This window comes from Anomalospiza imberbis, chromosome 3 (genome assembly GCF_031753505.1).
Source record: "Anomalospiza imberbis isolate Cuckoo-Finch-1a 21T00152 chromosome 3, ASM3175350v1, whole genome shotgun sequence".
In the NCBI taxonomy this organism is placed as follows: Eukaryota; Metazoa; Chordata; class Aves; order Passeriformes; family Viduidae; genus Anomalospiza; species Anomalospiza imberbis.
The window spans coordinates 63875387-63891008 of NC_089683.1; the positions used below are offsets into that span (position 1 = coordinate 63875387).

Consider the following 15622-nt stretch of genomic DNA (forward strand, 5'->3'; position numbering starts at 1 on the left):
GGTGAGAGCTTATCCCCTTAATATTTTAAACTTCATTTGAGAATATTATAATTTGGTTTGCATCGGGTTACAAATTTGGGTTTGGGTGATTTGAAAGAAAGGAGAAAATACTAAATGGCATCACCTTGGAGCAAAGTACTGATTCTCAGTGATAAGTAATTACCAGCAGGCAATCTTCTATTCAGTTTCTGGAAGGAGTTACCAAGAGTCTAGAATATAAGTTAGTTCTCAAAGTGAAGCAGATCTTGATTGCATGAGGAAATTTTCAGTACTCTTTTTCTGTGGACTGTCAGTAGAAAAATCTTTCTTTTGTAGGATGTTCTTGAAGAGAGAATCTCCCTGGAAGTCCAACTGGAACAACTTCGACCCTTCTCTCACCTCTAAGCCTACTGCCGTTAACTGTGAATTTACTAATTTTGAAAGGGGTATTGGTTTCAAGGCCTATTTAAATATCCATGCATCTAGCTCAATGCACTCTATTCTACATTAAATGTTGTGGTTCTGTTTTGTCAATTTGTCCACTTTTGTATTTTAAGTATTTTAATTTCAGTATAGAGAGAAAAAAAACAAACTACTTTTTCCTTGAATGTGACACTGCCTCTCACATCTTATTCTGTGGGCATCCGTGATCTTTGGACTTGAGTTTGCAGAGTTTGTCGCCAAAATTTCCAACTGGAATTTTTTCATGGATTTTCTTTCCTGTTGAAACATCTTTGCAGAAGACGTTTGCTAATCAGTTGATTTTAACCTTTAAGCACATAAACTCTTCATTCACTCTGGCATTTATTTTATGGTGCCAGAAAAGAGACAAACTACTAATCTGTCATCAGCCAATGTTACTTCCCAAGCTGCCTTTCACAATTGGAAAGTTGTTCACGATTCTAGAAAGTCTGCCTCTTTGCAATTCCCCAGCTTACTCAGGTTGAGAGAGTTCCTGTGGGCTGTTTGCCATATCAACTGGATTGGATTTTGTGATTTTTGTTGCATACATTATAGAGTATGTAACCACAGATTGCCAGGTGTTCACATTTTATCCATTCATGATCCTGATTCAGGCGCATGCGTAGAAGCATTTATGGCACAATTGGTAGTCTATCAAACAGGTCTTTAGTTCTCCCTTTTGTGAAAAGAGTTGGGTGTAGGTCCCAAACATTAATTGCACATTATCTAAGCACCACCTGTAATTGCATGTCTCACATGTTACCTTTTAATAGCAGATCACATCCACCAGTCTTCACTATAACAAATTGTATTGTCAAGTAATGTGTCAATACCTCTATAAACTTCTAATTCCCAGCAAAAAAAAAAAAAAAAATAAAACAAAAAATGGACAGTTTTGCTTCTTAGGAATTCTGGGGTACCTTCTGTCATCTTGTTTCCAGGCCTTACTTCTCTGGCATATAGACAGGCTTCACTCTTAACAGAGTTCCTTGAGTGTATCTTGCTCTTCAGGTTGATGTACTGTATTAGGATTTGTTGTATATTGTACGATACACACATTTTGATCTCATATGTAAATTTGCATTAATTGCTGACTAACAGCAGATATTCTATTTAATGGCTTCTTCTGGCTGTGGGATCATAGATGTTTAACTGCATGGATGTATCTCTGCAGAATCAGAACTAGCAATTGTGTGATTTTTACACCAATAAAACAGCACAATATTTTAATTTTGTTGATTCATCTTTACCTGGGAATTGAAACTCATTCAAATAAGGGGGAGGGTTTTATTACACGTTTGCAGGTAATTTTTTTGTAATTTTGTGGCATGTACAAGAAGTGATTGATCGTAATCTTTTGGCCATTTTTTTCCCTCATTTTTAGATGCTGATCAGAAGTGATTCTCTTGGTAATCTGTGGCTATATTCCTTTTGTATCCTCCTGTAAGCAAATTTAATACAAATGTAATTTCTAAGAAGTAAATGTTAGTATTGACTTGGGTCAAATATATTTATAGTTCTTTAGGCTTAATATCTGGTTTGATTTCCTCTAAAATTCCTTTAAAAATTAAAGATAAATCATCCTCTGTTAGCAGTCCTTAACATCACTGTCTCACTTCTGTGCATAAATGAAATTCTCTTAACATCTGCTTCCCTTACAAAAGGATAGGTCAAGTCAGATTTACCACTGGTTATGCTGTTACGGTGAAAAATATGTATTTTTCTTTTTGGTTATCATAAACAGACTGGCTAATTGTGGTGAATTTTTACTACTACTATAACTTTTTCAAATGTCATGGAAGTGTTGCAGATGGTTTATGTATATAATCTAAAGCAAAATTCTCGAGTATGAAAGGATGTCATAGTTGCATGAAAGATGTTAGTTTATATTTGCATGTAAAGGGATCAAGAAATGATAGCTAAATGGTCACAAAGGTGACATATAAATAATATTTAAAGTGCAAGGCTTTTACTTCAGAAAACTATATATGAATAGGAAAATGTGAAGAAAAACTCAGCAAAACAAATGTCCCCCCAGGTAAACTAAAACTTTAAAGTTGATAGACCAATCCCTTCTATTGTAACTGACAAGTAGCAGGAACAGAGTGGGGAAAAGTTGTTCCCTTTTTTAAAAAGTGGGAAAAATGAGTCACTGCAGTTAAAGAATGTTGATCTTTTGAACCAACTGTATCTTGTCCATAGTTTATTTTAAAATTTAAAATACATTTTTAAAATAGCACTATTTTCATATTAATATTTAAGTATTAAGCCTGTGTTTATAGCAACAGGATTCTTAAATCAGAATTTAACATTTTAAGCTTAAATGTAAAAAATCTTTTACATTCAAATGTTACATGTACATATGAATTTCTCTGACATCCATATCTTCCTAACAGAATGACAAGTTAGCGTCTCAAGTGAAGAACTTCGGCAATCTGAACCTTTTTGTGTCTTGCCAGCAAGTCTGTTTTTAAAAATTTTTGTGGATTACTTTTAATGCATCATTCTGTACATTTTAAACCAGTTTTTCATGATCAGAAGACCTTCTAACTGAAAAACTACTTAATGTCTTAAGAACATCACTGCCAATGATGTTCAGAAGTTACCTCATTTAGTAATGTAACCCAACTTTAATCCCTTATCAAATTATCTCCCTGTTTTCTCCATTTCTTTGATCTTGATCCAACTACTTGATGCATTCTTTTGTATTAATTTAGATTGTAAGCTCTTTGGGGCAAGGAATTATGTACTGTACAAAAGAGGTGTTCTCTCTATTACAAGTATAAATGTAGACTACTAAATAGTATGGAGTGTGATTCATGTACCCAGCTGGGATGGATGGACAGTAGCAGGCCTTTCTGAAACACCTGGGGAATGTTTTTCTCTGGACTTTGTCATTGGAAGAGTGTCTCTTCTCATTTGATTTGCATTTCTTTTGTGTCTCCTAATAATGTGCCTCTTTCTTCATTCCACCTGCTTTGGTGTTGCTTTTTTCTCCATTCATTGCCTGTCTTTGGACTGCAGAGAAGTCCAAAGAAAACTGGACCATTGGAAAACTGCTTTGTTTTGAGCAGTATTCCAAGTCTATCCAATGTATGCGAGTATTTTCAATTTTTTTGTACTTCACATGCACCTCATTTTCCTTGCAATTGTGATGAACTAGATGATCTCATATTACTGAAAATGTCTTATGTGGGATAAACAAAGTTGAGGTTATAAAAACTTAAAACTAAAGAAAATAAATTTGCAGCATTGTTTCTTGTGTGACATGTCTCTGTCCCTTATGGATGGGGTGTGCTGTGTTTCTCTACATTTAGGGCAGAGTTGAGAATCACTCTTCTGGTTTCAGCTGTGCAGTTTGTCTCTAAATGTCACTTTATGGGTGGCCTAGCCTTAATCACTTTTTCCTAAAACAGTAAAAAATATAAATCATTGTCTCCTGACTCCCAGCTTATTCTAGTTTGTTTCTAGTGAAATGTAGTTTCATGAAATTGTAATGTGTTGCAAAAGCACATTACTTCTAAGTGAGTAATAACAATGCAGTTCTTACTCTGTGGGGAAGATGAAAAAGTAACTTATTTTGAATATATTTGCATGCTTATGTAGCATGCTTGTCTTGCCATGTATATTGATGTACCAATCTATTATCATACAGCAGTCTAGAGGAAAACACATGAAAACCAAGGACTTCATTATTTAACAACAAAAAAACATTAAATGCTATGTTCTCTTAATAGCCTTAACAACAAACTAGGGATTGTACAGGAAAGATGTTAATAATGTTTTAATGTTTAAAATGAGACAATATAGGGGTGTCCTGATAGTATACAAGCAAAATATAAACTTCACAGGAGTCTTTGAATTAATTGCTTTTGTTTGGGGATATGGAGTGGGGAAGTTGAATACTCTGTAATTTCCTTTCAGTAATATTTCTTTAAATTGGCAAAATGGGTTTTAAAGGTGCAGTTTCTGCTTTAAAGGTAGACTGTACATTATTTGTACCTAAAGCATATACTGATTATACACTAGTTGTACCTAGTTAGTGTGTTTCAAAGTGATTTCACAGTACCTTTTTCCAGCCTACTGATATATAGGTATTCCATGTCTTGCATTTAAATAACTGTCCCAAGCAATATTTTTGTCCAAAACAGTATTAGTTATAATACTAAAAAATTTGGTATTGTGACTCTACGAAATATGAAGTTTGTGATCTCACAGCTTAAATACAAAACTTTAAGAAGACTCTTAGTACTGTTTATCGCACTTCACCAGCATACTGGGCTACGGAAAGCTAGATGAATTCTATTTCATCACTGGTAGAATATATTCTTGACACTTTCACTCTTACAGATCCCGATTCATTTAATCTGGAAGCAGCTAAAATTACTCGTTTTGATTGGTCTTGTTTATGAGAGGCCTATGAAATTACCAGACCATCATAAATAGTTAAAGCAATTTAAGCTGACTTTCAGTGGTACATTGAGGGAAACCCAAATTTTGGCAATACTGCTGTTGAATCATGTGCAGCTGTATTGCTTCCCAGTCTGTGGAGGAGCTCACGGAGATGGGAGATACATCATACTCTGAAGTGCATGTCCACTCTTTGGTGTGTCCCTTAGAGCTGCAGTGGTGCCTCTTGCTTTCTGTCCCTTAACCTCAAAGGTCTTACTGCTTTTCCTTCTTTGGCTCAAGTAAGGCTGCATTTAAACTGACAGAAGAGGGCATGGTCCATGGAGTGGAACACATTTATTGTAAGAAACTGCACTCTGCATCAGGACTGTCTTCTACAAAGAACCTGTGGGCTTTAGTATCCAACCAAAAGGCAAGTAAGGAACACTAGCATTTGAAAGACTGGTTGCATATGGAGAAAATAAATTGATTTCATATTGAAAATCAATTATTTTCCTGACAGTGGGAGGAGCAAGAAGTGGAATAAGCATCACAACAGCTGCTGTGGACACTCACCTAAGGGCTTCTGAAGGCCTAGCATCCCTGACTGGCTGTGTCAGACTTAGAAAGAAATTTATGTATACTAAGGAGTTTCAGCAATACATGATTTCTATGCAGAAGGCAAAGGAAGTGCTTTGGGAATCCCTGCATTAACTTAGGTATGTGTTTCATTAAAAATGCTGTGAAATTCAGCACTCTACTAAGTGGTTTTGTGCCTTATTTTGCATAGCTTGAGCTAATAGAAAGCTTGAGTTAATCGAGGTATGGAAATAGAGAGTGCAGAATACAGAGTTGAATACATCAAGAAAAGGATGAAATTTTGTAGGAAGTTGTAATTCATTGTATTCTATCAGAAAATGCAGAAGTGCCATGCCTTGAGCATGTTACTTGTTTTTTGTTAATATCCTGCCTTTGGAAGAAGAGTGGTTCCGTTGATAACAAGCCTTTCTTCTAGAGCTTCAATCCATTGGCTTTCACTGTGCTTGTGAAGGATCTTGGTCACATGCCTTCTCATCCAAAGGAACCAAGAGCTCATAGACCAGTCAGGAGGTCCTTTTGCTGTAGAAGCTAAAAAGCACATATTCCCTGGTTTACTTTGTATTATCTTTTGGGATAAAGTAACATTAAAACAAGAATGTTCTGTGGAAAAACAGTGATTATTCACATGTCATTTTTTTCAAAATTAAGAGGCTGGTAATTTTGACAGATTCTATGGTTTTCACAATATTGCCTCCATAGAGACTTTGCTAACCAAAAAAACATGCTAAAATTGATAATGTATCAGAACTTTTAATGTCAAAAGTACCAATTTTGTCAGTGTTTCTCATCCTTTTTTCCTCTAGCTTTTTAGAACATTGATTTTTTTTAGGTTTTAAAACTTCCTTTTTGCAAATACCTCTTCGTGTAGATTTTTCTTTTTTTTTTGTTGTGGAAAAGAATATTACATATTGATTTAAAGGGGGGGGTCACATTTCAACTGTCACAGCTCAAAATTGTCCTGATCTGAATCCAAAGTGAGTACTGTCTAAAATTGAAAGTAGATGTAATTTGGATTGTAAGGTAGGATTTTGGGTTTAAAATTTTCATGAAGATGGCATAGATTTTTGTTGTACTGTTTTCCTTAACATATGCATTGCAATTTTTAGAGTTCTGTATAATGTTTCTTGTATTAGCACTTGCTTAACTGTTGGACTGTATCTGTTCGAGTCCTTTGGCTTGATGCTGCAATATTGATCAGGGTGACCAGGTAATTTGCAAACTACTCATTCACTCTGGTCCCAGCCTCTCAGTTTGTTGGGAATTGTTCTTGGTTATTTCATGTTCTGGTTTTCACTGGTTTTATATGATATCTAACATCAACAACTAAAAACTTTTTTTAGGAGAGAGAGATGTACAACTCTTGTGGATGTGTGCCACAAGTCTCTTTGTAAAGCTTTATTTCAGCAAAGTTCAGTGCTGATTCACAATGTCTGGTCTCATTGCAGAATCAATCTTTCCGAAAGGAGTATTCCTTAAAATTTCTTTGACATATTTCCTCTTTGGTATTTTCCTGTTTGCTTCTGCTGCCAGATGTGAGTCCCTGGGATTGCAGGTGTGCTTCAGTGGGACCAGCACAGCTGAGAGCAGCAGAGGACCTTTACCACTACCTGTCCCTCTAACCTCTGCATCCCATCCCATGTCTTGGCAGCAACAGGCCTGGGACTGTCCCAGTCCCCCTCCACATCTATTGTAAAGCTCTGCCAGTGAGCCCTGCTACTTCCTGAGCAAAGACTCTCCTCCCTCGCTGAGAAGGATAAATCCCAGCAGGGGATGCAGCAGGCCTGGTGCTGCATAGCCAATTGCATTGTCAAAAACCCCAAAATTTTGGTAGCGACAAGTGCCATGAAGCTATGCACTAACAGAACTCAGCCCATCTGTTTCTTCCAGTGTTGTTGCCTTCAGCTGTTAGAGGAGAATGTAACTTGTGCCCCAGATTCCCCACAGTGATGCATCCAAGAGCACCTTCTTCCAAACACCAAACCCATTTATCAGTGTGAGTTTTTAAACCACAGCACTGGCCTAAACTCACAGTGGTAAATATATTAAACACTTCATACACTTTAATCTCCATAAACAACTCTTCAGGAAACAACATAATAAAAAACGAGCTCATTTTCTGCAGCCACTTACATACTTTTGTAATTACAAAAGACTTTCCACAAATATGTTACAGTAGATTTTTCTTTTCCTGCAGGAGCACAGAAATGTGATTAGCTCATTACTACATAAAAGAGTTCAGTATCTCAAAAGTCTTGCTACAAAATTTCTTGTATGAATCCAGAAGTTAATAATTAACAGACTGTGTCAAAGACAAAGTTGTATCCAGGAGGAGGTAAGGGAAAAATAATTTACTGATTTCTCAGTTATTTGCAATTAATGCATTCTTTGTGACTTGTAATTGCCCATGGGCTTAAAGTGATTGAAGAAAAAGGGGCCAATTCTTGTATAATTCTAAACAGCTGCTTGAGAAAGGTGTTCGTTTATGTCTGTATCTCAAATTATACCCTCTGTCCTTGCATAAATTGCTACAGAAATGAGATCAAGACATCCAACAATGTTTGTAAGTGGTTTGAAATAGTAAGCCTAAGCCGTTTGATGTCAGAGCCCAAAAATGGAAAAGAGCTGCCTCTAATACAGAATATCTAAACTCTGAGATTTAAAGTGTGGTTTGGGACAAGTGTGTGTTTACAATGCTGCAATACACTGCACTTGCTGGCAAGAGGCTGCTAGTGAGCACAGAGCTCTTCTCCTACATCCAAGTGAACTGCAAGAATACAGTTTTGTTTGTATAACTGCACCTGGTATGTGCCACACCTGGTATGAGGCACGAGGCTAAAAGATGCTACTTTTTTCCTTGTTGTTCAGAAGTCTGCCCAGAAACAAGGGCATAGTGCTGCTGTAAGAAGGTGCTGTGCAGAAATGGTAATTACCCAGTTACTGGTCAGAGGTGTGTGTGTGTGTGGATAACAAACATCAACCTTGGCTTCACTCTGTGAGAAGCTTGTTGTGTTCTAGTTCTCTTAAGCTGACTCTGGATTTCACAATATCACAGGTACGTACCCAGCTACAGGCAGGGACTCCCAGGTACACTTACCAGCACACAATCTCCTAGAGAATCTTGGCAACAAAGGAGATAAGTTGTGTAAAGAACAAGAACAACCTGAGGGGGCAAGCACTGGGATCCCTACTGGTTTTTAAGTCGGAGATTTGCGTGATAGGTGAGGCAGGGAATTTGAGGCTGAATCTGTGGTGGTTAAAGGATCCTTCTGTCCCCAGTGTGCTGCAGGCTTGGTGCTGCACAGTCCAAAACTACATGTTGTGGCTGAAGGAGCCTCTTCTCCAAAGATGCTGAACAAAATCTTCTATTCCCTGACCACAGGCCCACTCCGGGCTGATGAAAGCTTTCTGCTCAGGTAGAAGGATAAAGATTCCATTCCTTGTTCAGTAAGTGTAAAATCAGTGTGGAATCTGAATTAATTACCTAAAAACTGAATATAAAATAAATCTAGAACCAAAAGCATGGTTTGATGGACCAAGATAGAAATTTTGGATCTAAAACCAATTTTACACTGATTTTACACTAATAGAGATTTTACACTAATAGATTTTACACTAATTTTACACTAACAGAGATTTTACACTGATTTTACACTAATAGAGATTTTTTTTTCCTCTGGCTGTACACAGAAGGATCATACCAATTAATAGTAGTGTATTTACAACATCAGAGTAACTACAAAATTGATTATCCTAGATTTATTGAACAGTAACTATTTACCCAATTTTGGAATTTCACAATACTTAATTTATGTAGACTGCTAGCATGCATGCTAATTTTAATTTGGTGAGATTTAATAATTATTCATAGTAATGGAAAAACGTAAACACTGCAAACATTTGGACAATGCTAAAGCTCATCTTCCTAACACAGCCAAACCAATAGCGGCTTCTGCAAATGAAGCATCATATATTTAAAACTTTTCACTTTATTAACAATAAATTAATCTGTGGCATCACCAATCAACAAACACTAAAGAGATAGTGAGCAGATTGTCTGTGTAATGATCAGAAAGGCAACATTATCACTACCTTCATAAAAACTGGAAAAATGCCAATGAACTTACATACATGTACCACTTGTAGCCATATGGGCACTAAGCAGAAGAAATGTATTTCCAAGCTTCTCCAATTTTTCTGTTAAGTAAGGCAATAATAAAAAGCACAGCATCACAATTAACTACAACTCTAGGTACTGAGCCCTGACATAATGCAGTGCTCAGAGGAATGTGCAAAATAAACACCTGGATTTGCACTTTGATTCTTTGTTGTGTAAAATTAAAAAACAGTACAAAGTCACAACTCTTCTTGATTCCATTGTCCAGAAAAACAAAAGCAAAGCTGGAGAATCCAGATTGACAGAGATGTTTTCTCTCAACCTGTAGTACCATTTGGAATATCTTGAGCATCCGCTAAATGTAGTTTTTGGCTGAAGCAAATCATTAAGGAATAACACTTTCACATACAGATAAGGCATAAACAAGACAGCAGTGTTATGAAAGTCTGCTTACTCTCGGGTATGCACCAGTCCAGACAAACTCTGTTCTGGTGAGTCCCAGGCTAGTTCCCCACCAGTAGATTAATACTTCTCAATGAGAATTGAGCATTACATACCTGCAGCACTAGCCTGGGGATCAAGGGCAATAGCAGATTATTTTTATCACTATTACATATTATTATCACATTCTACTTATCCTCTCTATGAAGTCTGCCTTAAACAGCTTTCCACGGATATGTAGGGAATGTAGATACCAGTGCAGGATCTTAAGCCCTAAAAACTAGAGCCTCACTTCCTCAATGCATACAAAGTGTGTAGCAACAGAAGTAACCAGACTGCAGAGTAAACGGAGTGCTGCACTCCTCCACTGCCATCCTGGCTTATCAAAAGCACAGTGTGAAAGACAAGCTGAGACATTCAGCTTTTTCTTCTCTGTGGGCTAAGAGCACACATTTGTTCAGTTACCTAAGCTCTGCTGAAGTATCTGACCCTAGAAAAAAAAAAATCAGGTGAGTTGACTCTCCACAGTCAAGCAGGGATAAATGACCACACATGTTTCTAGAAAAAAAACTCAAAACTTAACAGAATTCACTTATCAGTGGGACAGATGCCTCTGAATATTGCTGAAAGAATATTACTATGGATGCTTGTTCCAGAATGTCTCAATAACATGCATGCAGAAAGACCCTGCTGCTGCTGGGCTTTGCCACTGACAACACATTGCGGTACACAAGTGGTACATGGTAGCTAAATAATCACCTAATTAAAAAAACAACATGTCATTAGATGTGTTAAGATACATTCACTTATGTATTGAAAGAACCTAAAAATCAGTGTTAATTTACAGTATTAATTTAAAAGCACAGCATCACAATTAACTACAACTCAAGGTACTGAGCCCTGACATAAGAGGAGTGTGCAAAAGAAACACCTGGATTTGCACTTTGGTTCTTTGTTGTGTAAAACTAAAAAACAAACAACACAAAGGCATTATTGAAGCAATTTGACTCTTGTAAATACATCAGTTACTAGGGAAACACACTGCAATTTCACTATGTTAGTAATTATAATGGAAAATAAACATTTTAGGAAAAGGATACATAGATGAATTTAGTTCTTCTAGCTGTAATATAAATGTAGAAATTATGAGAAATGGCACTTTTGTTAGTCAAAGAAATGCAACAATTATGTTGGTATAAACACATTATGCTGAAATAAATACATTAAAACAATGACGAAATAACTAATAGTTTGGGCTGAAATGTATGATTTATTACAAAAATCAAATCAAACCTACACTAAATTCTACACAATGAGCTAAGTTCCAAATTAAGTTTAAATTTGCTGATCTCAAGAAATTTAAAGAAATTTTAACAGTTCTGTTTTTTATGGAAATACACTAGACAAAGTGTTGAATATACAGATCTGCCCTTGTTATGTGTCACATTCCCCAGATGTAGGAGGATGGACTGAAGGGAAAATGGTCGTAGTTCCCTAGGCTGTCCATGGGGTGTCCCTAAGCAGGCTGATGTGCTCAGGCAGCTTGCAGCCAGCCCCAAAGCAATCAGCAGCTGTTACAAATGAAAACAAGTCCTGTGTTTTCTCAAAACCAAGAGGAGGGGAGGGCACATCTTGGTTCACTGAAGAGCTACATTCTCCTCAAGAGAGAGAGCTCTACACACAGGAGCAGCGTTTCCTGAACCGAGCTTTGCTGTGGGCTAAGTTCCATGATTTCTGCCTTCCCAGTACTTACATCTGACAGCAGTCTATCCAGGTTGGAATCACTGGCTAGTTTTCTTTTATCTTCAGGGAGTTCTTCCATCTCCCCATAGAGCTCCAGATTGAGGCGAGCAAGTTTCTCCTGCATACTCCGCACGTGCTCCATCTGCTCTATGGAACATTCATTTCCTAAAAGAACAAGCAAAAACTTTATGTAAAGAAACCCAAGAGAGAAAATTAAGGTGTGAAGATGCAGCTTTTTACATCAGATAATTTTATCACTAATTTTACAAGTACATTTGCTTTCTTGATGATTTCTCACGGTTTCACTATTGAAGTTTCTGTCATCCCATTTGTTGTTGTGTTGTGCTGAATTTACAGTGGCTGTCCAATGTTCTCAGAGGTTTTTAGACTGCATGTGTTTTTTCTCTACTCCAGAATTTTTCTCTGATTCGGAAAGGCCCTGGTTTTTAACTTAAAATATAAAATACAAAAAAAACTTCTTTCCAATTCTGATTTCTCTAAGGGTTGCTTTCTTGGAACTGATGGTTGATATAATACAAATTTTTCAGGTTCTTTTGTAAAATCAGTGTGGAATTGACACATTGACCTAACACTAAACTTGTAAAAGTACTTACAACACAGACAACCTTACAATGGGACTTTAATTTTAAAATGCAGTAAGATGTATTAATTATGTTGATTTCATGTGGAAGAGTCCAACTGACAGCTGGCAGTCTGTCCATGCAGCACACTTGTTTGCAAATGTTACCACTGTACAGCTATAAAAAACAACTATTGTACACACACAATTCACGCACTTACCAAATGCCTGCAGTTTTCCAGAATGGAAGTCATTCAAGAGACTCAGAAGTCCCCTTTCCATTTCCTGGACATCTGATACATCTGTGAGAAAAGAATGCTGGATTGGTGCTGCCTGTGCCCCTTTTGCTTCACCTCCTGGAGGTTTGGCTTTCTCTTTGATTACGCTAAAAAAAATAAATAATTGAACAAAACAAATACTACTTCCTGCTTTCAATTTCACTGTAAATTTGAAACGTAAGGAAGTGTACATCTGAGCTTTGCAAATTAAATGGGAAATACATAGTGCATATTTCAGTCCCTGCTTTTAAGATAAACACTGGACCACCAGCTTGTCTTAAAAATAAAGAACATCACTATCTCAACATTTTAATACTGCAAAATGAAGGGTTCCAACAATCTGCTTTCCTGCACATAGTAGGAACCATCAATGGACCACACATCTGTGATGGCCACCTTAGTAAAATAAAGTGGGCCAACATTACCCAGGAGTGACACGTAGGGCATTAGCACAGATAGTGAAGATAAGGGGGTTTAAAGCATAGTAAGCCCTACCCTCCTCATGCTCTGCAAATTCTGCCTTTCTTACAAGAAATAATAATTCTTTGTCCAGCACAAGAGCTTCTGTAGTCTATAAAACATCATATAGATTATATGCTATAGAAACAATCAACAGTCCAACAATCACCATATCCAGTTCAACTCAGAGCATCTCAATTTAGGTTCTGTTTCAATTTCAGACTTAATGGTTTGTACAACAGACGGGTCATCCATTTTTTCTACTCGATTCTAATGTTTAATAAAATATATTATTAGTCTTGTAAAACTTACTTCACTGGATTCTTGCAGATGAAGTGAAAATTAATTAAATACTCTACTCCATTATCACAACAGCAGTTCATCCTCACATTACTTTGTCTATTACTTCTCCTGCTTGGAAAGTTCAAATAATTGTCTGTATCAGCACTGCTTGGTAAGTTTAACAATTGTGCCGGAATGGCCAGAACTTACAGCAAAAAGGACATTTTCTTCTCTAGACAATCTTGTGGACTGCAAGAAATTAATTTCTAGTAAATCCTGGGAGAATGCTGAGACTTGAGCAGACTGTTCAGTCAACTGCAGAAGCCACCAATTTATAGCACATTAGTATTTACTAATATTTCCCTCTGAGTATTAAGACAGTTTTCCTGAAAAATAATGTATAGACTTTCAACTGCAGAAATTCATTATTTATCAGGCCAATCCTGCATCCTTCAAACAGACTCTCTGTGCTGACGCTGACAGTTCTATATTTAATCTTCAGCTAAAACTCAGAGGTCAGTAAATTCCGCTGCCTCTCTCCAGCTAACATTTCACTTTAAAATTCTTCTTCATTTATTTATCAACTGTGTCTGCCACAGCCAAGAAGCAGGTTTTCTAACATGCAGGTAAATTAATGTTCTCAAACTGAAACAAACATATCATCAACAAAACAAACTATTCTGATGTGATACTTTCTGAAGAACTGAATGTCTCTCTTTACTCAAGATTCTGCCCCAGCTGAGAGGTCCCCAATCACAAAACACCTGGAAATTCCAGTTCTAGCTCATCCTGTTCAGTTTATGTCCTTCATCTCCTGCCATACTTGTCAGTTCCAACCTTGCAGTCATGTAATATTTTATTTGTTGCTCACAGCTCTACATCTGGAGCTCTGCTATATCCCATATGATGCCCAAATCTGATCACCCAACTCATGTCTTCTACCAGTCACATCAGGCTATATGCAGCTAAATTGTTGTTGGTATGGGTCTACAGCGTTGTGTAACATTTCATTAAGCTTACAAGAAGAGTGTAAAACACCTTCCTTTGCTGTAAAATAACCATTATATTGCATTAAACACAAATCATGTTGCTAAAAAGACACATCATCAAGACTTTTCACAAGTCTGAAATTCTTCTGTCACAGTCAGTCTAAGCAACCTTTAGACTGTCTTAACATTGCCAAGTTCCTGGCTCTCACTTCCTCTAAAAGTCTGCAAATGCCCCGAGCTTACCGTTTTAACTTTGGTTTTTGTACAGCAGGCTGTGGGGCAGGGTTGGAAAAGGCTGTACTTTTACTGACTGGCACTGAGCTTTTCTTGGAGTTAGCAACCTGAGCAGAGTGACTGGAAGATGATTTGGGGCTCCTCCTCTTGATCTTCCTTTCTTCCATTTTTTTCCAATTTACTGCATCCAGACTAATGTCTTCATAGGGAAAAAAAGAAAGCGAGAAAAAAATCAATTAAAACTGGCATTCACAATAAAAGCAAGTAGAAAGACAGCTCGTGGAGATTAAACTTGTAGTTCCTTCAGAGATGAGCAGTCACTCATTTCTGAGAACAAGAGAATCCAGTTTTTAAGAGAAGCTGCCTGGCCTGCTTGATAAGCGGAAAAGGCAGGACTTAAAACCTCCATCAGCCAACAGGTACCTCCAGATGATCGCAAGCACTGTGTCCCGTGGATTACGGCTAGGAAACACCACGACTGCTCGGCCCACGGCAGGCAAAACACCGACAATGCTGTGGCACAGGGATGCTGCGACCCATCCGTGCCACTGGACCTCCTGTGCTGTGGGAAGCCAAGGCCGAGGAGGTGCGGCTGTGACGCAGCTGCGGTTACCGCTGTCCCACGCGTGTTACTGCTCTTACAGCTCTGGTGTTCCACGCTCGCTGCACCGTCACTACTGCTGCAGCTGCCGACGGGCCCTGCCCAGCTCCGCGCACGCAGCCCACCCTGCGTGCGGTTACCGGGCGCTCCCTCGCCACCTCCTCGCCGGGGAAACGCCTCTGACACCCGTTACACACCGGAGGCGGCCGAAGGCGCCCCGGGCACGGCGACTTCACCACCCGCGGGGCGCCATCGCGGACCCGCCGCTACCTCCCGGGATGAGGAGACGGCTGCGCGCAGCCCGGGCAGCCGCAGCCGCTAGCGCCGCTTCTTTACCGCGGAGGCTCGGGACGCGGGCAGTGGCCCGGGAGCAGCGGGAAGAGGACGGAGCCTCCGCGCCCCACCGCAGCCCCGGACCCGCGGGCCCCGCCCCCTACCTGAGGGGGCCCCGCCCCCGCAGCGCGCGCGGAC

At 38.4% G+C, this 15622-nt stretch overlaps 2 protein-coding genes across 14 annotated transcripts in view; one reads left to right on the forward strand and one right to left on the reverse strand.

Annotated features, from left to right (window-relative positions):
* REPS1 (RALBP1 associated Eps domain containing 1) overlaps positions 1 to 1671 on the forward strand; it is a 62140-nt gene extending 60469 nt beyond the window's left edge. For all 13 annotated transcript variants that reach the window (XM_068184802.1, XM_068184797.1, XM_068184789.1 and 10 more), the window contains one exon: positions 316 to 1671. Coding sequence is in view for 12 of the 13 variants with exons in the window: in XM_068184797.1 (XP_068040898.1) it covers positions 316 to 384 (69 nt within the window). In the remaining variant the exon portion in view is untranslated. The remainder of the gene's footprint in view (positions 1 to 315) is intronic.
* A 7729-nt stretch (positions 1672 to 9400) lies between these two features.
* Positions 9401 to 14933, reverse strand: CCDC28A (coiled-coil domain containing 28A). The gene is made up of 5 exons (XM_068184805.1): positions 14560 to 14933; positions 12530 to 12693; positions 11739 to 11893; positions 11086 to 11108; positions 9401 to 9916 (listed from the first exon to the last, which is right to left on the reverse strand). The coding sequence occupies exons 1-5, from the start codon at positions 14715 to 14717 to the stop codon at positions 9862 to 9864; spliced, it is 555 nt and encodes a 184-aa protein (XP_068040906.1). The 5' UTR covers positions 14718 to 14933; the 3' UTR covers positions 9401 to 9861.
* Positions 14934 to 15622: the final 689 nt, after the last annotated feature.